This window comes from Bidens hawaiensis, unplaced genomic scaffold (genome assembly GCF_021521415.1).
Source record: "Bidens hawaiensis isolate Kalapana, Puna unplaced genomic scaffold, B.hawaiensis_p1.1 tig00008841_1, whole genome shotgun sequence".
NCBI lineage: Eukaryota > Viridiplantae > Streptophyta > Magnoliopsida > Asterales > Asteraceae > Bidens > Bidens hawaiensis.
Genome location: NW_027491637.1, coordinates 146,660 through 173,049, shown reverse-complemented (window position 1 = coordinate 173,049; position 26,390 = coordinate 146,660). Strand labels below are relative to the sequence as shown.

Here is a 26,390-nt window from a genome sequence, read left to right as displayed (position 1 = left end):
TGGCTTAAGTGTGTGTTTTAAGGTGTGTAGGGAAAATTATGAATAAGATGGATGGTAATGGAAAGATTTAGGGTTTAAGGGGGTATTTATACTCCCCAAAGCCCATTGACCTAAGACCCATCTTTCCGTTTTGATCCATGATTAATTTCCATCTATTTAGCCTACTTTTCTTTTCCTCATTATTATATTATTTATTTACTAACTCGAGTAAACTTTTCCATAGAATAAATAATATATTAAATGTTTTTTTATTTGAAATTTGGGATGTTACGTAACATTATTTATAACTAATCTTACATAAATTTTACATTCTTATATAAAATTTATATACTTTTATAGCAAGTAATCGAGCTCTTATAACCTTTTCACATGTACAAAAGAAGTATAATGATTAAATAAGTGAAATAACAACTTAATATATATTAACAACTTAGGTACTTTTATTAAGTCATGTGTAGTTAAGAACAAGATATACAAAATGGTAAACAAATATATATCCGATCCAATATATTCAAAAGTTTATATTTAATATACGCATCTGATCAGACTTTTGAAATTTGAATGTAACCGGAAAAAACTAATAATTAGTAAATAATGAGCACAGATCGAAGTGGGTTTGTGAATTGTGATGGTCAGTAGTGCCTGATTCTAACTGCACTTCTCTCAACTTTATAGAGCGCATGAAACATGCCATGAGCATTCCCAAAGGGACTCCACTACTCACTACACACTCATAATTATATATATATATATATATATATATATATATATATATATACTAGGTTAGGTACCCGTGTAGGTTGGATAAATTATATTATAAAATAGTCAATGAATTTAAAGATGCACTTAAAACATCTAATAAATTACAATGAAGACAAATAGAATTACATGACAAAACTCTCTAAAAATCTATTTATTTACAACGTTCGTAGTCCTTTTTAAACTTGACCATCTTTATAAAAAATGAGTACTTTGAGTCCTCTTGTTTTAACTCTAAACAACGCAACATATAATTGGCCATGAGTGAAAATTGGTTGTCTAAGAAATAAACCAACTCTAGAAAGTGACTGGCTTTGCCTTTTATTGATTGTCATTGCAAAACAAACAGCAACAGAAAATTGCCTCCTTTGAAATCTTAACCGAATTTTTTTATCTGTTGGTATAAGATTTGTTCTTGAAATATAAGTGTGGTCACCAATATTGGTTCCAGATATGACAACTTCAATAACACGATTATAAATTCTTTTTAGCTGTAGTTTTATTCCATTACATAGACCATTTTTTTTGTAAACATTTCTAAGTAGCATGATCGGTACTCAAACTTTTAGTACTAACTTGTGATTTGACATTCCAGAAATTTTTAACCCATTTAAAACATCAGAAGAGTACATATTTTCTTGAAGCGTGTCACAAACATTTTCATCTGGACTTATACTTTAAGAGCAAAGGTATTCTTTCTCTTCTCCTGGAAACATGGACAACAAACGATCGTTAACTTCCTCAACGACCTCATTTGTTGGTGAGTAAGGCTCATTCACTAAAGAATTATGGATTTTCATAGTCTTTGAGGATACAAGGATATACAAAGTTAATTAATTGTGAAATAGGATCACTGGTATCCTTAATAAGAAAATCGTCAGGAATATCAAAAGTCGCGTCACCATCATTTTGACCACCAAGATTTCCCTCTCCTAGACCCAAAAGCCAATTAGCGAACTCTTTTGTTTCTTGTATTTTAGATTTGTCACTTCCAACGGTTAACCTCGTGTTTTTTTTTGTTAGTTTAAGTAGTTTGCAAATACCCCAAAGGTAGGATGAATACAAAGATGCATTAACAATGTCTTGCCTTGTGCCGCCTTGAACAATAGAAAGAGTTTGTCTAAAATCACCACAAAAAACGACAACTTTTCCACCAAATGGCCTTTCACAATTCATGTTACCATTTTGACCCAACATGTATCTCAAGGTTCTGTCCAAAGCTTCAAACGCATGTTTATGAGTCATAGGTGCCTCGTCCCATATAAATAACTTTGTTTTCTTTAATAAATGGGCAACATCAGTGTTTTTTTAATGCCACAAGATGAAACCTTAGTAAGATTTATAGAAATTCCAAACCTTGAATGTGTTGTTCTTCCTCCCGACAATAATAAAGATGCAATGCTGCTTGAAGCAACATTCAAAATTATTTCTCCTTTAGATCTTATTGAAGCATAAAGTGTCTTCCACAAAAAGATTTTACCAGTTCCATCATAACCGTAAACAAAGAATACAACATTAGTTTTGTACATATTGTAAACGGTTATATGGTTACTATACACTAAAATTAACAATATCTAAAATTGTGATATTTAAATAATTTATGTAGGTAAGTATAATGTGTATATTTAATATTGATGTGATGATTGATAAGACTAATAAGGAATGTTTTAAATCTTTATTATAATTGTATTTTAAATAATAAATTTAATTAGAAATTACATGAGTGTGCCACTTGTCAAAATACTAGGCCAACTAAGGGGTTTGCTGTTCAACCAACATTTTTGTTTATTATAATAGTAGATTTGTATCCACAAATACCCTACCTCTATGTACTTTCGTTGTTTAAGATTCAAATCTCATAGATAAATAAATTTGGTTGTATATAAGACACGAATATATACATGTTTTATATCGATGCACCAACAAAATTACATGAAAGAAAGGGGGCTAAACGCTACACCAAGGCGCTCGTCGACCTAATACTTCTACCTTTTTTTGTATCTTAATTACCTCCTTTACTTTAAGACACCGTGTGAAAAGTGTGCACTAGATCTATGCAATGATAGTCAGTGAAGGATTTATGAAATTTTATTAGAGGCCAGGTATATAATCGAATCCTTTTTAAAACGGGATGGACTGGAATGAGTTGGATCCGAACAGTCTGGTTAAAATATATGCATGTTGATGGAATAATTTCGATTGTCGCATATTAGTAATAACCTAAATTTATATGTTCGTTAGATAAGTTAATCAAGGTTGTTAATCGGCGGTTAAACCAACCATATTGGTAGTTATTGTTGGTCACGTTATATAATTGGACAAAATTTGTTAAAAAAAACAGTGTGCAAATTTACTCTTTGATGTGTGCGTGCGCGTGCGGTTAAAATATAAAAGGTTGGATGTTTAGCTTTTGCACAAGATCGTGTTTTAAATTTATAAAAGTGATTTCTACAAAGACTAAACACACACAAAATAGGCAAGTGTACCTATCGTATATGTAGAATAATATTGGTAAAAACCAAGTATCGATCCGTGGATACAAAGGTTTCTAATAACATTTCGTTGTTTTACTTCAATCGGAGGTTTTAATCATTTTGGGGTTGATTTTTAACTTTTTTTATAAAATATAAATACTTATATATATAATATATAGGTGACCGAGGAAAGAGATTCTAAACGAGTTGTTCAATTATGCGAAGGTTCATATATAATATATAGGTGACCGAGGAAAGAGATTCTAAACGAGTTATTCAATTATGCGAAGGTTACCATCTAAGATCAAGAATTCACTCCATTTTAACATTGATAATTAATATGTAGACATGTGATAAACTTGCCGTAGCAATATATGATAGATAGCTCCTTAAACCTTAAGTGAGCATCTTCGGCACTAAGGAGATGGTATGCGCATTTTAAAGTCCACCCTTTCCTAATGTCATACCATCTCAATGATGTCGATTTGAGTTGACAAGTAGTTTCGTAAAGTAGAAAGATTAGGATTGACTTCGATTTCTCAAATACCAATTCTAACAACTTCGGGTGGTTGTAGTTCATCACACAACCTCCCCTTGGTTGATTTATGTAGGTTATAATTACACATTCCGTTAACATATAGTTTCTTTAACTAATTTGATATCCTAAGCAAAGCCATTTTCGGATTACCAAGGTTTAGAAAAATACACCATAACTTATATCTCATCATTTCTAAGTACAGTATAAGGATCCATGTTTCGATAATGTATCAAAGTATTTCTATCTTTCAAGAACATGAATCGATCATGAACGATTGCCAAAGATATTGACAACCACCAACTTTGATTTAGTGATTTAAGATGGTGAAACATTTCTCATCAAAAGATAATTGTAATATAACCATGTACTTTACTAGACTACATCACATGTCATGATTAATTATCAAGTAAAACAAAGCTTCTTCATAGATTTTAGATGGTAAAAGGAGTTTAGCTCATTATGAGCATAATGATAAGCATTAAGATGATTAATAATAACAAATACATGATTAAACTTGGAACAATCTAACCAATTGTAGATGAATCCTTCTTATTAATGATGGTAATGATGGTTGATGATGATGATTAGTGGTGATGACCTCCAAACCTTCAAACTCTTCACTAGATCTTCAAAGTGAGTGTTAGTGTGTGTTTTTATAAGTGAAAACCGGAGAGAATTCTTTTCAAGGCACACTCTTCAAATGCCACAAGAGCCACTATTTATAGGCAATAAGGAGAGTGAAGCACGGCCCCGTGCATGATGAGCACGCCCCCGTGCATTTTTATGACATGTGCCAGATTTGTTTTGTCTTTTCTGTGACGTGGCCACGGCCCCGTGGTTGGTAGGCACGGCCCCGTGATTTTTAGTGACATGTGCTAAATTCTTCTTGTCTTGTCTGTGTTCCCGTCCACGGCCCCGTGCATGATAAGCACGGCCCCGTGCTTTTGCTTCCAGATTTTGTCTTTTCTTGTGTCAGCCTCATGGGGGCGTGTTTCTTTGTTTTATTGTGTTTTCTTCTGTTTTTCTTCGTCTTTTTGCTTGTTTCTTCGTTTGAGGCTTGGTTTCACCTGAAATTATGTTTTATTATGATAAGTAGTCTTTTATGCTATGTTACTGGATAGAAATTGCAGTTTTTAGAGATTATTTGATGCCGAAAAGATGTATATTTATATGTACATCACTCTTATATAAAGTAATATTGTAAAATTAGGCTTCCAAGGCCGAGTATTCTCCGATTACACGCTATAAGGTATGGTGTTGTAACATCCTAAAATTTTTATAATGATAAATAAAAGAAAGTTATGTTTAGTGATTTCACGTTTTAGTTATTTAATGTCGAGTAAGGAACGGGTCATGGGCTTAGATTACGTAAGATGGGTTAAATGAGAATGGGCCTTGGGCCCGTGGGCTCGAGAGTTACTACCACAAGACCCTACCTCCCATTTTTCACTAACTTCCTTCCACTCCCACACCCAAACACTCTCAATTCTAGAGAGAGAAACTAGAGAGAGAAAGTTCTCAAATCACAAATCCGAGTCCACAATCTTGTTCCTAATCGTTTTTGGTAAGTCCCTCTCGAAAATCATCCGTTTTCATAACCATTTTCGGCCTCAAATCGAGCAAAAACTCCCATTTTCGTAACTTGAGTTTTCGGGTCAAAAACCGTCTTGTTTTGGTGTCAAAATGCAACTTTTGATGTTTAAAATCACTGGGAATCGATAGCCCTTTCAATCCCGAACATTTCCATGTCAAAAACTTCGATTTTGGGTCAAAATCTGGAAAATCCGGAAAAACCCGTAGGTTTCTCCGTCGCCCAGCTTGAAGGCGTCGAATCAGTCCATTCGATCGAATGAGTCAATCGAATCAGTCCATTCGATCGAATGAGTCAATCGAACCAGTCCATTCGATCGAATAAGAAAGCAACCGAATGGTCTCCGCCTCATTCGACCGAATGAGATCCGTATTCGATCGAACGAGTATCTATCCGATCGAACGAGTGCCATGTTCGATCGAACGAGTTTTCCCAGCTGGTTCGATCGAGTGTGTGTCTAGTTCGATCGAGTGTGCCTCAGATTCGATCGAATATGTCCCTATTCGACCGAATCAAGCCAGAACCAAGTTGTTTCCAAGTTCGCCTAAGGTTTAACTTCGCATGAAGTGAAGTTCGTTTATAAAATGAATTAAAAACCTAATGGAAAATGTGTTAAGGCAGTTATCGAAAACGAGTAGTAGTAGTTAATTGATATGTGTAAATATTATACAGTTAGCCGAGCCCAGTTAAAGAAAGGAATTACAATCAACGGAGAACGTAACCGTGTTCAGGTGAGTTTCTAGCCCCCTTATGTGTTATGTTTTCGGGGCTGTGTGCATACTCAATATGTTGTTAATACGCTTATCCTAAGAGATAAGTGTATGCCTTATGTGAATGATATGATATGTATGAATGATTGCTTGATGTTACGTGAACGATCTTCGGATATTGCACGTACTGTCAGGTTGTAACGCTATGTGTAAGGTAAGTATGATATGTATGTTTACGTGTATGAACGTGATAAAGATAATAAAAGAAAGAAATGATAATGTATGGTTGTATGGTAACGAAGAGGGAATCGAACCCTACTAATATTCGAGAACTAGGGAACCGAACCCTACTAATGTTCGAGGAAAGAGGGTACCGAGCCCTAATAATACTCGAGGAAAGAGGATACCGAGCCCTAATAATACTCGAGGAAGGAGGGTACCGAGCCCTAATAATACTCGAGGAAGGAGGGTACCGAGCCCTAATAATACTCGAGGAAAGAGGGTACCGAGCCCTAATAATACTCGAGGAAGGAGGGTACCGAGCCCTAATAATACTCGAGGAATGTAGGGCGTAATGCTCTTTATAACATAAGATATGAAAGTAAGTTAATACAAAAGAAAGTAAGAAAGTATGAAAGTAAGAAAGTATGAATGTAAGAAAGTAAGAAAGTATGAAAGTATAAAAGTATGAATGAAAGGATGAATATATTGTTATGTGAAGGGTATGATTATGTGATTATCTAGAACTCACTCAGCGTAGCTGACTTTTAGTATGCACGCAGGTGAGTAGAATGAGGCAGCTCGCTTGAGGGGACACATGGCACTGAACGAGAGTCTGGCATCTGAAGACTTATGACGTTTTAATTTTAATAGTTTAATGTGAAAAACAAAGGATGTTTTGAGACAAGTTATGAATTATGTAATGTTTTATGAAAGTTTCATATTCCGCGTAAATGTTTAAATTAACTCTGATATTTAGAACTGTGTTTATGAGTAAATCCAACGCGAAAGTAGGGCTTCCGGTAACGGGGCCTTACAAGTTGGTATCAGAGCAAAGTTCGAGAGATTTAAGCATCCTACATGCTTAGACTCGAACAGAGAATGGGATTTAAGTAAGAAAGGAAAGAAGATGCCAGTTCAAGAATGCCATGTGTCGCTCAAGCAAGATCAGTAAAGGTAAAATGCATGATTAAATGATGTATGTTAATAAGAAAGAAAGGATATGTGAACGATAGGGATAGGAATAATTGACTGTTTAAATTGACAAACTGCTTAAGTAGAACCAGCACAAATAGACTCATAAAGGGAAGTGTATATGACACGGAAAGTAACGTGATCAGCTAATCACAACTGGCCACTGTTATTACCTGTTAGCCTTACTATCCTTGTACTAGATAGTTCCTTGAGTGATGATGTTTGTGTTTTTCCCTTTAGAATACTGATGGCTGGAGCTGGAGAATTTGTTGAAGCTGGGGGTCGCACTGGACGTCGTGGCAGGCCTCGTCTTGTCCGGCAACCCTCGGTGGAAGAAGCTTCCCACACCGAAGATGAAGGAAGCGCAGCTGGAGGAGACCAGAACAACAACGAGGAAGTTCAACTTAGCCCTGCAGTTCAAGCAGCCATTGTTCAGGCTGTGGTTGCTGCTGTGAAGAACCTGAATCCCGAAGGATCTGCTGGAAGCCGTGAACGAACTGCTGAAGGGGCGGGTGGTGATGGTAGGAAGGATGGGGAAGGTGAAAGAGGGGCCTCGAGTGGGGATAAGTCTGTGAAAGTCGATGATGGGAGAAGAGGACAAGGTGGGTGCAGCTATAAGTCCTTCAAAGGATGCGACCCGCCAAAGCTGACCGGGTTGGGAGACGCAATCGCTACTCTCCAATGGATAACCGCTATGGACAAGGTTATCCGCATTAGCGAATGCCGCCCCGACCAAGCTGTGGGTTATGCTACTCAGTCATTCGTAGACGAGGCTATGTATTGGTGGGAGAGTGTGGAGCAGAGGAAGACCCGTGAAGAGCTCAAAGAGATGAGGTGGGATGATCTGAAAGAGTTAGTGATGATGAAGTTCTGTGCTGACGCCGAGGTTGAAAGGGCGGAGATGAAATTCTTAAACTTGAAAGCTGGGACAATGACACATCGTGAGTACACCACCGAGTTCAATCGAATGTCTAGGTTGGTGCCCGATATGGTCAACACTGAGGCAAAAAGGATCAAGTGTTATGTGAGGGGATTACCGCAGAGAGTTCGCATGTTAGTCAGAACAAGTAAACCTACTACTTTCGATTCTGCTGTCGAACTCGCAGAAATGGTTTATGCAGACTTGGTTGCGGATGATGTGGTGGTGGGAGATGAGAAGAAAGAGAAGAAATGGGTCGCTCCTGCTAAACGACCCGGTACCCAGATGTGGAACCCTAAGAACAAACAGCCGAGAGTTTGGGAGAACAGGTCGTGCAAGACTTGTGGCAAGGCGCACAGTGGTGAGTGTAGGTGGGGAAAGGGTTCGGATACATGTCATAAGTGTGGAAAGATACATGCCGGAGAATGTAAATTTGGGTCGAATGTTTGCTACAAGTGTGGGAAGGCAGGTCATTATGCTCATGAGTGCAGTTCTAAGCCTGCATGCTACAAGTGTGGTAAGACGGGTCATTTTGCTAGGGAGTGTACCGAAAGTGAAGCTGGAGGTAGTAGAAAGAAGGATGCCGATCAAGCTAGGCCAAGAACTAGAGCCTACATGCTGACCCAAGAACAAGCCAAGCAGATTCCTGATGTTGTGACCGGTACGTTCCTAGTAAACGGCATTTCTGCTTTAGTATTATTTGATTCTGGTGCGAATAGAAGTTTTGTAGCTACGACATTTAGTAAACTCGCTAAAATGAAAGGCTGCCGAGTGTCCGAAACTTTTGTAGTAGAAACCGCTAGTGACACTTCGGTTAAAATAACGAAGATGGTTAAGAACTGTACGATAGAATTGGAAGGGCATGAGTTCCCGATTACCTTGTACGTTATGACCTTGGGAGGGTTCGATGTGGTTTTGGGTATGGATTGGTTGTCTGAGTTTGAGGCTCAGATAGTATGTAAGAGTAGGATTATAAGGTTAAAGTCATCGGATGGTAGCGCGGTAACGGTTTATGGTGATAAGGAAAGTTCTGGGCTTAATGTCATTTCGATGATAAAAGCTGAGGGTTTGCTAAGGCGAGGGTGTGGTGCCTACCTGGCGTATGTTGTCAACGCTACGGCCGAGACGAAAGAAATGAAGGATGTTCCTATTGTGCGCGACTACCCAGAAGTATTCCCTGAGGATCTTCCGGGGCTGCCACCGGAGCGAGAAATAGAATTTCAGATAGATTTAATACCAGGAGCCCAGCCCGTCGCGAAAGCGCCTTACCGTCTAGCACCGTCCGAGATGAAGGAATTAATGTCCCAACTGCAAGAACTCCTCGACAAGGGTTTTATCAGACCGAGTGTTTCTCCATGGGGCGCACCGGTTTTGTTTGTGAAGAAAAAGGATGGAAGTATGAGAATGTGCATAGACTATCGTGAGTTGAATAAGCTTACGGTAAAGAATAGATACCCCTTGCCTAGGATTGACGATCTGTTTGACCAACTGCAAGGTTCGAGTTGGTTCTCACGAATAGATCTCAGATCAGGCTACCATCAGCTGAAGGTGAAGGAGGCAGACATCCCTAAGACAGCGTTCCGAACGCGGTATGGACACTACGAGTTCCTCGTAATGTCATTCGGTCTAACAAATGCTCCTGCAGCATTTATGGACATGATGAATAGGGTGTGTCGGCCGATGTTGGATAAGTCGGTTATCGTCTTCATTGACGATATATTGATTTATTCAAAGAACGAGTCTGACCATGCTGAGCATCTGAGAGAGGTATTGGAAGTTCTGAAGAAAGAAAGGTTGTACGCCAAGTTTTCGAAGTGCGCGTTCTGGTTAAGAGAAGTGCAATTTTTAGGTCATGTGGTTAATCCGGAGGGGATTACCGTGGACCCAGCTAAGATTAAAGCGATAACGAATTGGAAGACTCCGCAGAATCCGACTGATATACGAAGCTTCCTAGGGTTAGCTGGCTACTATAGGAGATTCATCGAAGGTTTCTCCAAGATAGCCGCACCGCTGACCGGTATGACCCGAAAGTCGATAGTATTCAGTTGGGGAAAATTTCAAGAAGAAGCCTTTGAAGAGTTAAAGAGAAGACTCACGCAAGCTCCAATCCTTACTCTACCCGATGGTGACGAGGATTTCGTTGTTTGTGCTGATGCTTCGCATCAAGGATTAGGTTGCGTGTTGATGCAACGAGGGAAGGTGATAGCTTACGCGTCCAGACAGTTGAAGGTCCATGAAAGTACTTATCCGACGCATGATTTGGAGTTAGCAGCTGTAGTGCATGCTCTTAAGATATGGAGGCACTATCTGTACGGCACTAAGTGTACTATCTATACCGATCATAAGAGTTTAAAGTACTTCTTCGAGCAGAAAGAATTGAACATGAGGCAGAGAAGATGGTTAGAATTGATAAAGGATTACGACTGTGAGATTAAGTATTACCCCGGTAAAGCTAACGTGGTTGCTGATGCGCTAAGTCGTAAGAATGAGGAAGTCCTTGCAACAGTGAAGTCATACAAGCTGATTGTGAACTCAAGTCTTTTTGAAGAAATCATCAAAGTGCAGTCGGAGGTGTTAGTAGATGAAGGGTTAGTAAAGAAAGAAAGGATTTATGGCCAGCAAGATGAGTTGGTGGAAAACACTCATGGAGTTAAAACTAGGTTCGACCGTATGTGGATCCCACGCCATGGTGATCTTAGAAGTCGAATCTTAGATGAAGCTCATAAGTCAAGGTACTCAATCCATCCTGGAGCTACAAAGATGTACCAAGACCTGAAGAGAGATTACTGGTGGCCAGGAATGAAGAATGATGTAGTGGATTATGTTAGTAAGTGCTTAACTTGCTTACAAGTCAAAGCCGAGCATCAGAAGCCTTATGGGAAGATGCAACCGCTAGAGATACCTGAGTGGAAATGGGAACACATCACCATGGATTTCATAACTAAGCTACCTCGTACGGCTAAGCAACATGATACCATCTGGGTGATTGTGGACCGTTTGACCAAGAGTGCTCACTTTCTGCCCATACGAGAGGCCATCTCGTCAGAAACGTTAGCAAGCTTGTTCATCAAGGAAGTGGTAACCAAGCATGGAGTACCGTTATCGATCGTGTCTGATAGGGATACACGGTTTACTTCGAGGTTCTGGAAGAAATTTCATGAAGCTTTGGGGACGAGGTTGAACATCGGTACGGCGTATCATCCTCAAACTGATGGACAGTCCGAGCGGACGATCCAAACCCTTGAGGATATGCTACGTGCTTGTGTTTTAGATTTTGGTGGAAGTTGGGATGATCATCTGCATCTGGCAGAGTTCTCCTATAACAACAGTTACCATTCAAGTATCGGTATGCCACCGTTTGAGATGTTGTACGGTAGACGATGTAGAACCCCGGTGTGTTGGGGTGAGATTGGTCAGAAAGAAATGGGAAGCCTAGAAGTGGTTCAAGAAACGTCTTCAAAGTTCGATCAGATCAAAGCAAGAATGAAAGCCGCTCAAGACAGACAAAAGTCTTATGCAGATAAGCGGCGACGACCAATTGAGTTTGACGTTGGTGACAATGTGATGCTTAAGGTCTCGCCTTGGAAGGGGATTATCCGTTTTAGGAAAAGAGGAAAGTTGAGTCCGAGGTACATTGGACCGTTCAAGATTGTAAAACGTGTGGGTGAAGTAGCTTACAAACTGGACTTACCCGATGAGTTAGAAGGAATTCATTCAACCTTCCATGTCTCTCATCTGAGGAAGTGTCTAGCTGATGACAAGTCTCACGTGCCATTAATGGACATCGAGGTTGATGAACAATTGAACTACATCGAGCCACCGATAAAGATCGTTGATCGCAAGGAGAAGCAGCTTCGTCATAAGGTTATACCCTTGGTCAAAGTGATATGGAAACACCGCAAGGGATCAGATGCTACTTGGGAAGTTGAGGATGAGATGCGCAAGTTTTACCCTAGTTTGTTTATGTAATAGTTAGGTTTCGGGGACGAAACCTCTTTAAGGGAGGAAGACTTGTAACATCCTAAAATTTTTATAATGATAAATAAAAGAAAGTTATGTTTAGTGATTTCACGTTTTAGTTATTTAATGTCGAGTAAGGAACGGGTCATGGGCTTAGATTACGTAAGATGGGTTAAATGAGAATGGGCCTTGGGCCCGTGGGCTCGAGAGTTACTACCACAAGACCCTACCTCCCATTTTTCACTAACTTCCTTCCACTCCCACACCCAAACACTCTCAATTCTAGAGAGAGAAACTAGAGAGAGAAAGTTCTCAAATCACAAATCCGAGTCCACAATCTTGTTCCTAATCGTTTTTGGTAAGTCCCTCTCGAAAATCATCCGTTTTCATAACCATTTTCGGCCTCAAATCGAGCAAAAACTCCCATTTTCGTAACTTGAGTTTTCGGGTCAAAAACCGTCTTGTTTTGGTGTCAAAATGCAACTTTTGATGTTTAAAATCACTGGGAATCGATAGCCCTTTCAATCCCGAACATTTCCATGTCAAAAACTTCGATTTTGGGTCAAAATCTGGAAAATCCGGAAAAACCCGTAGGTTTCTCCGTCGCCCAGCTTGAAGGCGTCGAATCAGTCCATTCGATCGAATGAGTCAATCGAATCAGTCCATTCGATCGAATGAGTCAATCGAACCAGTCCATTCGATCGAATAAGAAAGCAACCGAATGGTCTCCGCCTCATTCGACCGAATGAGATCCGTATTCGATCGAACGAGTATCTATCCGATCGAACGAGTGCCATGTTCGATCGAACGAGTTTTCCCAGCTGGTTCGATCGAGTGTGTGTCTAGTTCGATCGAGTGTGCCTCAGATTCGATCGAATATGTCCCTATTCGACCGAATCAAGCCAGAACCAAGTTGTTTCCAAGTTCGCCTAAGGTTTAACTTCGCCTGAAGTGAAGTTCGTTTATAAAATGAATTAAAAACCTAATGGAAAATGTGTTAAGGCAGTTATCGAAAACGAGTAGTAGTAGTTAATTGATATGTGTAAATATTATACAGTTAGCCGAGCCCAGTTAAAGAAAGGAATTACAATCAACGGAGAACGTAACCGTGTTCAGGTGAGTTTCTAGCCCCCTTATGTGTTATGTTTTCGGGGCTGTGTGCATACTCAATATGTTGTTAATACGCTTATCCTAAGAGATAAGTGTATGCCTTATGTGAATGATATGATATGTATGAATGATTGCTTGATGTTACGTGAACGATCTTCGGATATTGCACGTACTGTCAGGTTGTAACGCTATGTGTAAGGTAAGTATGATATGTATGTTTACGTGTATGAACGTGATAAAGATAATAAAAGAAAGAAATGATAATGTATGGTTGTATGGTAACGAAGAGGGAATCGAACCCTACTAATATTCGAGAACTAGGGAACCGAACCCTACTAATGTTCGAGGAAAGAGGGTACCGAGCCCTAATAATACTCGAGGAAAGAGGGTACCGAGCCCTAATAATACTCGAGGAAGGAGGGTACCGAGCCCTAATAATACTCGAGGAAAGAGGGTACCGAGCCCTAATAATACTCGAGGAAGGAGGGTACCGAGCCCTAATAATACTCGAGGAATGTAGGGCGTAATGCTCTTTATAACATAAGATATGAAAGTAAGTTAATACAAAAGAAAGTAAGAAAGTATGAAAGTAAGAAAGTATGAATGTAAGAAAGTAAGAAAGTATGAAAGTATAAAAGTATGAATGAAAGGATGAATATATTGTTATGTGAAGGGTATGATTATGTGATTATCTAGAACTCACTCAGCGTAGCTGACTTTTAGTATGCACGCAGGTGAGTAGAATGAGGCAGCTCGCTTGAGGGGACACATGGCACTGAACGAGAGTCTGGCATCTGAAGACTTATGACGTTTTAATTTTAATAGTTTAATGTGAAAAACAAAGGATGTTTTGAGACAAGTTATGAATTATGTAATGTTTTATGAAAGTTTCATATTCCGCGTAAATGTTTAAATTAACTCTGATATTTAGAACTGTGTTTATGAGTAAATCCAACGCGAAAGTAGGGCTTCCGGTAACGGGGCCTTACAGGTGTCGAGGAGAGTTTCTTCAACTCCACATAGTACTTACAAAGAATTGATTAGATGTGGATAACCTAGCTCAACCATAATAATATCTAGTCTGTCAACTTGAGCCGATTTTGACTTTAAGAATAAAACACAAAATTCAAATTTCTATAATATTAAAAAAATATATCACATCTTTTAGTTAATATTAGCAAATTTTAGAATAATTTAGGTTGCATTCGGTATACATGAATGAGAGGCAGAATGGAATGGACCATTATGATGGAATGAAAAAAAATGTTTGATTGGTCAATGGAATGAAATCACTCATTACCATGTTCATTCCATTCCCTCCAAAACACTTCAAATTCATTCCATCCACCCCCTTGTTTTCTTTTTTCATTTCATCCCTCTTTCACCACCACTACCACCCACCACCACCACCACCACCGCCACCGCCGCCCGCCACCACCACCCGCCTCCACCGCTCGTCGCCACCACCACCCCCCCTTTGCCGCCTGCCGCCATTAACACCCGCGTTCGTTGCCCGCCGCCACCACCACCCGTCTCCGATGCCGCCACCAACCACCCACCACCACCTACCATCGCCGCCAACCAATCATCGCTCCCAGCCGTCACCGCCATCACCCGCCTGCAACCACCGCCACCGCCACCACCACTCATTATCACCGCCACCCACCACCACCAACAATTGCTCCCGCCGCCCACCACCACCATCCCACCGCCACTCACTACCATATTATTTTATTTTGACTTTTTTTAGCTTACCAAAAAAATAAAAACTAATCATTTATGTCATTCCCACATGATAACCAAACATGTAATTGGAATGGTAATGATTCATTCCATTACCTCATTCATTCCATTACCTCGCTCATTCTATTCCATCGCTCATTCCATTAATTTATACCAAACAGACCATTAGTATTTAAACAATGTATTTTTCTTATTTATATTAATATTAACTTATTTAATTATAAATATTAGTATACTTATATATGGGGGGAAGTTAACGTACAAATGAAATTACGTGTTAATTGTGATAATTAAGTAAATTGATTATATATAAAAATAGTGTAATTTTGTAATTACATCATAGAGTAATTATGTAATTACTTTATGATGAATTACATAATTACATTACTTGATTATCACAATTAACATGTTAATTTTATTTGTATTTGATCAAAATCCCTTATATATGATACTTAAAATATATATAATATTTAGATTTTTTTTTTAATATATATCAATTCCAAGTACTCCATAAATACTCTGAATACACCAAACTCCTTAATCAATAATCTACTATTCGTCTAGCAACTTTTACAACTATGAAATAAAGTTAGAGGTGGTTAGCTAGTGAGAACTCCTGAAAGCTGCAAATTACTTCCTCACCTAATTATATGAAAATAAAAATTAAAAGATATTGGATAGCAATATTACGAATAAAAAAATGTAGCAATAGCACCACCTATATATTTTTATTATAAAAGCCTTATCTTTTTCAACTATTTCTTTTGGAATTAACCATTTTTTGTACTTCCAAGTTGTCCCAATTGCTCGTCTCTCTCTACACATATATACTCACACACAACCTACAAAATCATCAACAGGTATCCTCGCTAAATTAAACACCAACACTCCTTAATTCATTGATCTCCTCATTACTCTCTTTCGTTGCATCCACTCCCGAACATATAAACATCGGACATTGTTTGGTCTGATAAATCGTTTGCTCCAACAAAATCCTTGCTCCATTTATTTAATTTTGTTCATTTTGATAAAACAGTGAGCAATTTTTTTTTGTACAATTATGGAAGATTTGAGTTGGGAAAAAAACATGTGGTGTCCATTTAGTAACATCAATCATCATCGACAAGAAACCGATCAAGAAACCTTCGTTTTCGCTTCCGAAAATATCTTCTTGAATCCGATCACCACCACCACTGACACCTCTTTCGAGTCACTAGATTGCTTACTTTCCGCCACAAACAGCAACGCCGACACGTCATCGGATCATGACGATGGCATTTCCGTAATTTTCCCAGATTACAAAAACTCACATACCAATAATAATAATAATAATAATAATAATAATACATCCGTTGCAAAAGAACCAGACGACCCACCAAGATCCAAGAAACCCAGATTGGATCCGGTTCGACCCATCTCCTCCACCATAAATTTCCGGCAAGGGTCGTCGGAATCCGACGAGACGGACTCGGAGGCGATAGCGCAGATGAAGGAGATGATATACCGGGCGGCGGCTTTCCGGCCGGTGAGTTTTGGCGACGATGAGGTGGGTGAGAAGCCAAAGAGGAAGAACGTGAGGATATCAAGTGACCCACAGACGGTGGCGGCACGGCAGCGGCGTGAGAAGATCAGTGAGAGAATTAGGGTTTTGCAGAAACTGGTACCCGGTGGTAATAAAATGGATACTGCTTCTATGCTTGATGAAGCTGCTAACTATTTGAAGTTTTTGACGTCACAAGTGAAAGCATTGGAACAGTTTGGACAGAAGCTTGATTGTGTCAACTGTGGCATAAGTGGTAATACAAGTGGTACAAGTACTAATGCAGACTGTACAAGTCAACTAGTTCAGAATATTGATCCTAATGTTACACTTGGTGTGCCATTTCCCATGCAGAGTTGTTTTTTACCACCTTATCAACCACCTGCATGATATAGTTGTACTTTACGCAGTAGAAAGTATACTGAGTTTAGTAGGTTAAAGTTGGTGTGAGGATTCATTCCCAATAAAGATTCAAGAAAGCTATCAAACCCCAAGAACCGTGATATGGTTATGATCACTTCATCATGAAACTATGATTTTATTTGTTGAAGGATTAATATGATTTGATCATAATTGTGTCATCATTATTGTATTTCCATGTGTGTTCTACACTTTTGATAATCTGATATCATTAATTAATTGTTAAAATTCCTGACTTTTGATGTTGTTTTCTTTTTTAGGATCAAAACCTTTTTAAAGGTGATAAAAAGGCTTGTTAGTAATTATGGGACCTATCACCTATGATTGTATCAAAAGGTAAACGGTAAAAAGATAACTAGTTGTAGTGATTGAAGATGTATATTTTAAATAAATATGGAAACATTTAATCTTTGGTACATTTTATTTTTTAACTATCAATAAATTAAGCCCAGTCATCTGGATATATTCAAATAAAATCCTTTGCCTGAAAGTCCACTATGAGAATCTGTTATGAACGAACTCGAACCCGTAATCGTAAGGAAAGCATGTAGCTACCCAATGGACCAATTTGTTTCGGTATTCTTTGGTACATTTACTTATTGTCTAGATAAAATTTTATGTTATTGTCATGAAACCATAACGTTATTTCACATACTGATTGAATTAATATTTGCTTATAATAAAAAAATTTGAAATAAATAAGTTAACTAAATTTTTACTTTTTTGTTTATATGTAAGATATTTATCGTTTCACGTATATACACTTTTTCACTTTTGGATTTACTATTCACAAATCACAATAACTACTCCATCTGTCCTAGTTTGATTTTTCAAATCTTTCTTGTTTAACTTTGACCGACAATATTTTTGTTTATGTTATATATTAATTGATGTAAAATATATGAATGAGTTGGGTTTTAAATGTATTTTACATTGATATAATTTTCATCAAGTATTATATGACACGAACAAAAATATTTACGGTCAAAGTTGCAAAAGAAAGACTTGAAAAGTCAAACTAGGACACTTATAATGAGCGGAGGGAGTACTTTATTTTCTTAAATAAAGATCCAAGTTTGTATATTTAAAGCTTTAATTTGTTACACGTGAATAAAAGATAACTACGTGAAATGCATTTCTTATATCATATGACTAGAGAAATAAATTTTCATATGCCACTATTACTACCTTATAAATACCTAAAAATAATTATTGTCAAATTTCTGTGTGTTTGTGAGGGCAGGGGTTAATTAGTAGGCGACCGATGGGAGTGCAATGGGACATTAATTCTGTGTCGAACACATGAATGGGACCGTGAGCCCCTGGTCGGTGGCAGTGATCTGCTGTCCCATCTTGATCCAACCCAAGGCTAGGCGTGCCCCTCGATTATCATCCCCTTCTAACGCCTATTTATTGCTTCCCACATGCCTACCTTCTTTCCCATTTACTTTTTATTTTTTATGACTTTATGCCTTATAAATATTTTTATATCATTACTAGCTTAACCAATCGTAAGTATAGTCATCCAAAGGAAATGTTCTCCCCATTAAACCAAGAAAATCGATATTAAGGGGGTGTTTGGAATTTCTTATTTTTATCAACTTATAACTTATAAACTTTAAAAAAGTTAATAAGTTTTTGCAAACCATAATGCCTTATAAATTTTAATTTAAGGAGAAAACTAAATAAAGAGGTTTTGAAAAATTATGAATATGTAATTTATTAACTAAATGAGTTTGAGTTACCTACTAGAGGGGAAGTGACACTCACGGGTATTACCCATGCACTGGTCAATAATGTATTGCCCACCTTATTTCTACTCTTAATTACCCACAAACCACAAAGTTAATGGAAACACTTACCTACAAGTACCATAAAACTTTATTAATTCATTTTAATTCTTGAATGGTTAACAATGAATCAATTTTGTGTGACAATTTTTTGCCATGAAATGAGCCATGCACCTTACCCACATGGTGTGGGGTGGTGTTGCCATGTGGTTTGGAACCCATACACCCTACAAATACGGGTGCCCCTTCCTCTCTTACACCCCTCTAACCCTCAAAACACATAACACTCCTTAGGGCGTTTTCGTGTCATAGAATTCGTGGGAATTCAAAGGAATTGGAATTAAAATCTCATGACATGGCGTGTTCGTTTAGTTGGAATTGGAATCTTAATTCCATTTTGGTGTGTTCGGTTCAAAGAATTGGAATTGGAATTGGAATTCAATTTCTTCAAATTCCTTTAAATAGAAGGATTCCAAATCCTTCCAAAATGTGGAGGAATTCAAGAATATTCATTAGTCACTTATCTCGAGTTTTTTTTAATGAGGACAACGAATAAATAAAACATTTTAGTTTTTTTTTTTACTTTTTTATTTTTAATTTATATTTGAGTTATAAATTTATTATTATTATTTTTGAATATTTTTTTGAGGGGTTTTTGATCTTAATAGAAAACCCATAAAAAAATTCAAAAATAAAATAATAATAAAAAAATCATAACGCAAAATATAAATTAAAAAATCTAAAAAAACTATAACGTTTTTGTAGTTATCATTGTAAAAAAAAATCTTTATGATTTCTGTTCATTTGTCAAACGAACACATTAAGAATGTATTTGGATTTCAATTCCCCTCGATTCAAATTCCTATTGGAATGTTCAGATTTCAAACCCGATTCCTTCAAATTCCAAATCATATGCAAATTCCAATTCCATTCCATTCCGTGAAACGAACGCGCCCTTAATTTTTTTTAAAAGTGTCATTTTTAGTCATTTTGGTTTCCCAATACATAAGCTAATCCAAACATTTTTTTAGAACTTATTTTAAAAAATTCATAAGTTAATAAGTCCTTTTAACAAAAAAGTCATATTTCACTTAAATAATCAATCTCAAACACACCCTAAGTTCTTTCAGTTTCAAAGTCGCTTTGAAAACGTTCTTCCATGTGTCTATCATTGTTTGTTTCATAGGATCGAACGTTTAACAAATACATCCTCTAATCGTAATTTTACAGATTCCCCCCCCCCTCCGAAAGGAATTCATCACACCTTTATACCACTATACGACAACTCCACCAGTTGTTAATAAATCTCGACGAGAAAAAGTATAAATTAAGAAATCGTTACAAAGAATTTTTTTTTAATTTCACTAATAAGCATCCCCATAGAATAATGGGAGTAAGTTCCCATTCTTTTTATTTAGGGAGCCACTGTATAAATCATCATATTTTATGAGTAGAAGGAGAACAAATAATAAACAAATTTAGAAATTAAGATGTTTTTTTAGTTAATTTATAAGGATAAGGATAAAGAATCAAGTGTAAGTAACGTGTCAGGTTTTAATGCTAATACGAGAATGTAAAGTAGGCGCGTAATTTCTTGTATTTCATGGTTAGTAAAGTAAAATTTATGTGAAATAAATAATAAGGCTTAGAATACATCATATCTGATCTAAGAAAACAAGTATATTCGAAAAATATCTCCTTATGCATTTTTGAATGTAGCAAAAGAGACTAATAATGAGACTTTGAATACATAATATATAATCTAATCTAATCTTTACGGATGATTAATAATTAATATACGTTCATATATTCCGTGAGGATCACGTAGTGATATCGTTTTTAATGATTGATATTGACAATGGAATTTGACTCGATCTCAAGCTTGGACTAAAATAGAGAGACAGTTTGTGTGGTTGATGTTCCTTTGCTATTTTTGGAAAATTCTGTTATGCAAATATCATATCATGATTCATTTACGTCTAGTTATTATATTCATTTTGAAACAAATAAAAAAAATTCTAAAAACTTGTAATACTACTATATTTGGAACGGCTTTAGTGTTCTTCTTTGAATATGATTTTCCCATGGCCGTCTCCGAGAATTCCTTAAAATTTCAAGGCTCGCTCAGGACAATTAAAGGCAAAGGCTCCTAAAATCACGTTTTACCAATTGAGTTGCATTTCAAAAACCTAATATGGATCAACATAAATAATAATAATAATAATAATAATAAGTTACTAAAATGATCAATATAAAACACAAAGTTACATTTTTTTTTCATATACAAAAAAGAACACCCTCATGGCAATTAAATATATGATCTTTGGTTTTATATACTAGCACTATTTTCATTGCTCCAAATAATTATTTTGTAAACTGTTGTTTTAAAATAAAATTATATATAAAATATATTAAAAAAAAAATAATAGTTACAGGCCTCTTCAAAGACTAGACCTGGAGTGATCGCCCTCCATTTTGGACGTCCTTGATCCCCCCAATGAAACTTTATGATAGGTTGAAAAAATATCACTACTACAAGTACAAAATAATGAAAATATGATAAACACAACTAAAGTTTAGCACCGGCTACTAAAATTTACAGCTGGGGAAAAATGCTCGATAGTATAACATTAGAATAAAATAAAGTAAATTGATTTGATCATAGCATGATTAACATTTGTAAAAAATAAAAAAATATTAAAGGAACTTTGGCCTATTGGTATCAAAGTGTGTAGAATGATGTCCCTCATTATTACATTAACTCCATCCTCGTGGTAGAAATGAAGTAGATTTATAAGTCAGCTTAACTTGTGTGTTAGACATTTAAAAAAAAGAAAAAGTGAATACGACGCTGTTAGCCGTTTAAGCTTAGACGCAAAACCAATCAAAACTACGTAGTTTTGATTAAATCCAACTAATATTTTATTTGATTTTCTTATTCCCTGATTTCTCTCTAATAATTTTATACTCCTTGTTCATCTATTTTCTTGCTCCCAACTGTCTCCGGTTCCACGTGAAGAACACCACAAACAAAATGAATGAAATCAATCTTTAAAATTGCTATTACGATTATTAATGCCTTCGGAGATCTATGAGAAAATCAATTAATGTTTTATATCAATTTCAATGAATTATTTATTATTTGATAGCCACCTGTTGGAAAAAAAAAATTATCTTGAATGCAAAACTTTTGGTTCGTAAAATTTTCATTTCAGTTTTTAATTTTCAGTTGGTTGTCTAAATCAAACATGGTAATAGATGAACAAAAGATGCTGAATTAAAGCTTCTTTATTTGATTAATTTTTAAGATGTATGAAGAATTGTGTGAGTTCTGTCTAGAATTTCTTTCATGGCAAATATGGAGAAACATCAGAGATGATAATATGTGAACAAACAAGTGCATAATTAATGGAATAGAAATAGGAAATAATAAGAATAGCGTTGATTTTCCTTATATATAATCAAAACAACGTAGTTTTGATTGATTTTGCGTCTAAGCTTAAACGGCTAACAGCACTGTATTCACTTACCCCTTAAAAAATGAATACAATATCTTAAAAGTAAGTGGGTCGCAAAAACAATATTTCATAGAGAAAATGTTGCTAAAAATAGCTCATACATTTTATTTTAACGGTTGAAAAAGAAACAATAAAATTAAGTAAAATAAAACTATTATTAATTTCTTACGTGAGAGAGTATCTCATTGTACGTATATATGGAAGGCACAAGTAGTTGACAAAAATAACGATAAGGTTGATCTAAATAACGATAACGTTGTTGAAGATGAGAATGCGATAAATATTGCTGACCCAAAATTTTGATTGATAACGATAACGTTGTGCAATGTTTTATACTTTTGTTTTATTATGTTCTTAAAGTGGCACGTTTAAAACTTTTAATGGATTACCTCTCTTTTTTGCTAGGCGTTTTTACTTTTAGTATGAATGATCATGAGCCCATTTAGCATCTTCTTCAACCATAGTAAAAGATTTGAGCCCAAATCAAGCCCAACCCTGACAATAAGAAACCCAACCTCAACCTTGTAAGAATATTATTAGTTAAATATTTTTTCTTTCATTTTGTAATTACCACTATGTCTAGTGACCGAGACAAAGTCTGCTGGGTTTTCATAAAAGAAAACTGTCACCGGTAACTATATACTATTTAAAAGAAATACTTTGTGAGACAAAGTTACTATTTTATTCATTTAAAGCTTTATAACTTGTTTCGATTTTTATTCAATTCTTTTGTGGTTTGTTAGTAAAAGTATAAAATAATCTTGTTAACTATTAAAAAAACGATAAAAAAAAGTCACAAAAATTTTAACTTTAGTGATAAATTACGGATATTGTCTTTACTGTTTGTGAAGTTATCACGTTTTTGTACTTGACACAAATGTTACACAACATAAAAGACATTCAAGTATCTTTAAAATTAAAAAACACGATCCATAATTTGGAAGTATTCCGATCCAAAATTAGGTTTATAACTATTATATTTACTTTCAAATTTCAATTATTGAAGCTACCCATGAAGTCAATAACCAAAAAGATAGCCAATAAATGTTAATGGGCGGTTTCTAATCTCTGTTGCTAATAACATGAAAAAACAATATAAAATTAAATATAATAGTTATAAACCTAATTTTTACAATCTAATTTATACAAAGTCATTAAGTCAACACCAGGCATGAATCACACGCAAACATTCTCTCCACTTCGTAACAAGATTCCAAAATTGACTTTTTTTTAATCTTCAAAATCAAACGTACAACTTATCCTATCAAAATAGCCTGAAATTAAAAAATAAAAAAATAAATCGAAAGTAACATAAAAATCAAAAAAGCATATGAAACATGAACATACTACCTCGTTTGAATGTTTATAGTTATAATGGTTACCACTATTGTCAATAGCCGAGCCATGAATATTTTTTGTATGATTTCAGTATTTTCCGGGGTTTGAATTAATAACCATCCGGCGTTAAAATTTTTGGGTTTTGCTGGGTTAAGTCGAGTCACATAATAAAAAGACAAAATTATAATAAAACTAACATTGGTTCATATTGGATTTAGTTTATTCGAGTTTGATCAGATTTCAAAAAGAGATTTGTTGATTTAAATTATTTTGTTGAGAAATTAATTGATTGGGATTTGTCACCTCTATATATTTGTCGTGTAAACGAGTTCGAGCAGGAGGAGGCACGGTCGACTACTGAGTCGGTCGCATGGAATTTGGTTTATTTACACCATTAGCTCATTACTTCTTAACAAACTGGGTTTATTTTATTACTTAGACCATTATTAGTTACAAAATCAAATTGGCTCATCATGTCTCAGTTTTGTTTATAATTTATCTATTTATATTAAATATAATTATATATAAACTTTATTTACTAAAACTTTTTTGTACTAATTTGGTTTAAAATCGTTTTTGTAATACACAATCGGCAAAAAAGAGTGGATTCGTTCGAAGATATCGTGTTACACAACATTAAAGAAACCATGAAAATAAACTGTTGTTGGGCAAACCCATAAGGTGGCTCCACCAATGACTATTGTCGAAACCGGAGTGGAATATTACTACGAAATGAAAGGAGCATATATAGCGCGTTTACTTGGACAAATTTGACAAATGACAATGACAAGTAAGTTGCATGAATATTACAGAATAATTTCCAACAATTTACAGATTACTGAATGAGGGATTAAGTGGTTGACCATACTTAATTAATAATCTTAAACTATGATGGATAATTATGATTAATTATGGTCCAGCCCATCACAGCCTAGTAACCAGAATTCCGTAGGTTAAGCTAGCTAGCCAACCCCACATTATAATATTCTATGTTTTTTAGGAGAAAATTCCTAAAATGGCCCTTTTAAAGAGAGAGAAAGAGGTAAATAGCCTTTATTCCCTACATATTTCCAAAATGGTCCATCAAATTTGGACTGAGGAAACAAGATCTGAAAAAATCTTTAGGCCAATAAAATTCTGACAAATGTCAAAATCCGACGGTTTTTTAAAAATATTGGGGGACCAGTCCATATTTTCCATTAAATGTTCTTATAAAAAACAGTCTTTTCCGACAGTTAAATAATGTTTCATAACAAATCCCCTCTACTTCCAAAAACTTTGGAAATTGTGTCTTCAAACTCAGTCTTTCAAGACGCATTTAGGGTGAATTTGTACCAAGAAGACGAGCTATATTTTATTTCTTATGTGTTGAAATCTAGTCCACACCTTCAAAATTTATTTATAATCCGTCTACACCGACAATATATTATGAGATTCCGTCTATTCCGACACGATCGTCCAAATAATATACATGAGTTTATCTTCTTTTTCTTCTTCCGCTTCATACCACCATAAACCATCCTCTCATACCACCCTAAACCTTAACTTCCATGGAATTTGATAATGTTGGTGTTTGTTATGGTGGTAATTGACAAACCGGTAACGGAAGGTATGATTATGTTCCAATAATCTGTAAACGAGGAGATGTTAGTCTTGCTTCAAATGAACCCGAGACCCATATCCATAACCTCCACTTGATCACCCCTCTTAAACTTTATGATTTGATTCAAGACTTAGGGAGTTAGAGTTGATGAAGATAGATGTGAATGAATTATTGAGGATTGAGGAAGATGATACATATAAAGTAATATGGACGGACACGTAAAATTATACTACATAATCGTCTCCTTAGTACAAATTAAAAAGATATGTGTCTTGAAAGACAAATTTGTAAGACACATTTTTCTATGAGTTCAAAATTTGTAGGGTTCAAATAAGAATCTTTAATAAACTGTCTGTCAAGACAACTTTTAATATTAAGATTTAGTGAAGAAATATGGACAAGAGTCTCAATATTTTCAAAAATATGATCCCCTTAGTTCAAATTTACCAAACAAGTGTCTTGAAAGACAAAATTAAATGTCACATTTTTCCATGTGTTTAAAATTTTTAGGGGTTAGTTAAGAAACCTAAATAATCCGTCTAGCAAGAAAGCTTTGTAAAATAAGTTTTAGTTAAAAAATATGGACGGGTCCCTCAATATTTATAAATTTATGGTCTTCTTGGTACAAATTCATCCGAAATGTGTCTTGAAAGACTGAGTTTGAAGGTGCAATTTCCAAAGTTTTTGGAAGTTGAGGGATTTGTTAGAAAACATTATTAAACGTCGGAAAAGACTGTCTTTTATAAGAACATTTAATGGAAAATATGAACTAGTCCCTCAATATTTTTAAAAATACCGTCGGATTTTGACACTTGTCAGAATTCTATTTGCTTAAAGATTTTTCCAGATCTCGTCTTCTCAATCAAAATTTAATGGGTCATTTTGATAATGTATAAGAAATATGGACTATTTACCTCTTTCTCTCTCTTAAAAAAAGATCATTTTAGGAAGTTTCCCGTTTTTTAAAGCTTTAAATACACAATTTTTAAGCCAGGATGAGGAAGTCCACGAAGAAACAGCCCACTGTATTCGTGATTTAATAATAGCTTTTTTATTACGAGAGAAAAAAAAAGGAACCAGAGGGAATATTCAGATTATTTTCTCTTCAAAATTATACTCCTTTTGACCAAGATAGTCGATTAGTCTCAGAAGGAATGAAACCCACAAGTTTATAAAGATAGAT

The 26,390-nt window shown here is 35.8% G+C and overlaps 2 protein-coding genes across 2 annotated transcripts; one reads left to right on the top strand and one right to left on the bottom strand.

Annotated features, from left to right (window-relative positions):
- Positions 1-1,545: 1,545 nt before the first annotated feature.
- Positions 1,546-2,004, bottom strand: LOC143530116 (uncharacterized). Its single transcript, XM_077025743.1, has one exon. The coding sequence runs from the start codon at positions 2,002-2,004 to the stop codon at positions 1,546-1,548; it is 459 nt and encodes a 152-aa protein (XP_076881858.1).
- A 13,945-nt stretch (positions 2,005-15,949) lies between these two features.
- Positions 15,950-17,185, top strand: LOC143530063 (uncharacterized). The gene has a single exon (XM_077025691.1). It carries the CDS (start codon positions 16,059-16,061, stop codon positions 16,926-16,928), a length of 870 nt encoding a protein of 289 aa, XP_076881806.1. The 5' UTR covers positions 15,950-16,058; the 3' UTR covers positions 16,929-17,185.
- Positions 17,186-26,390: the final 9,205 nt, after the last annotated feature.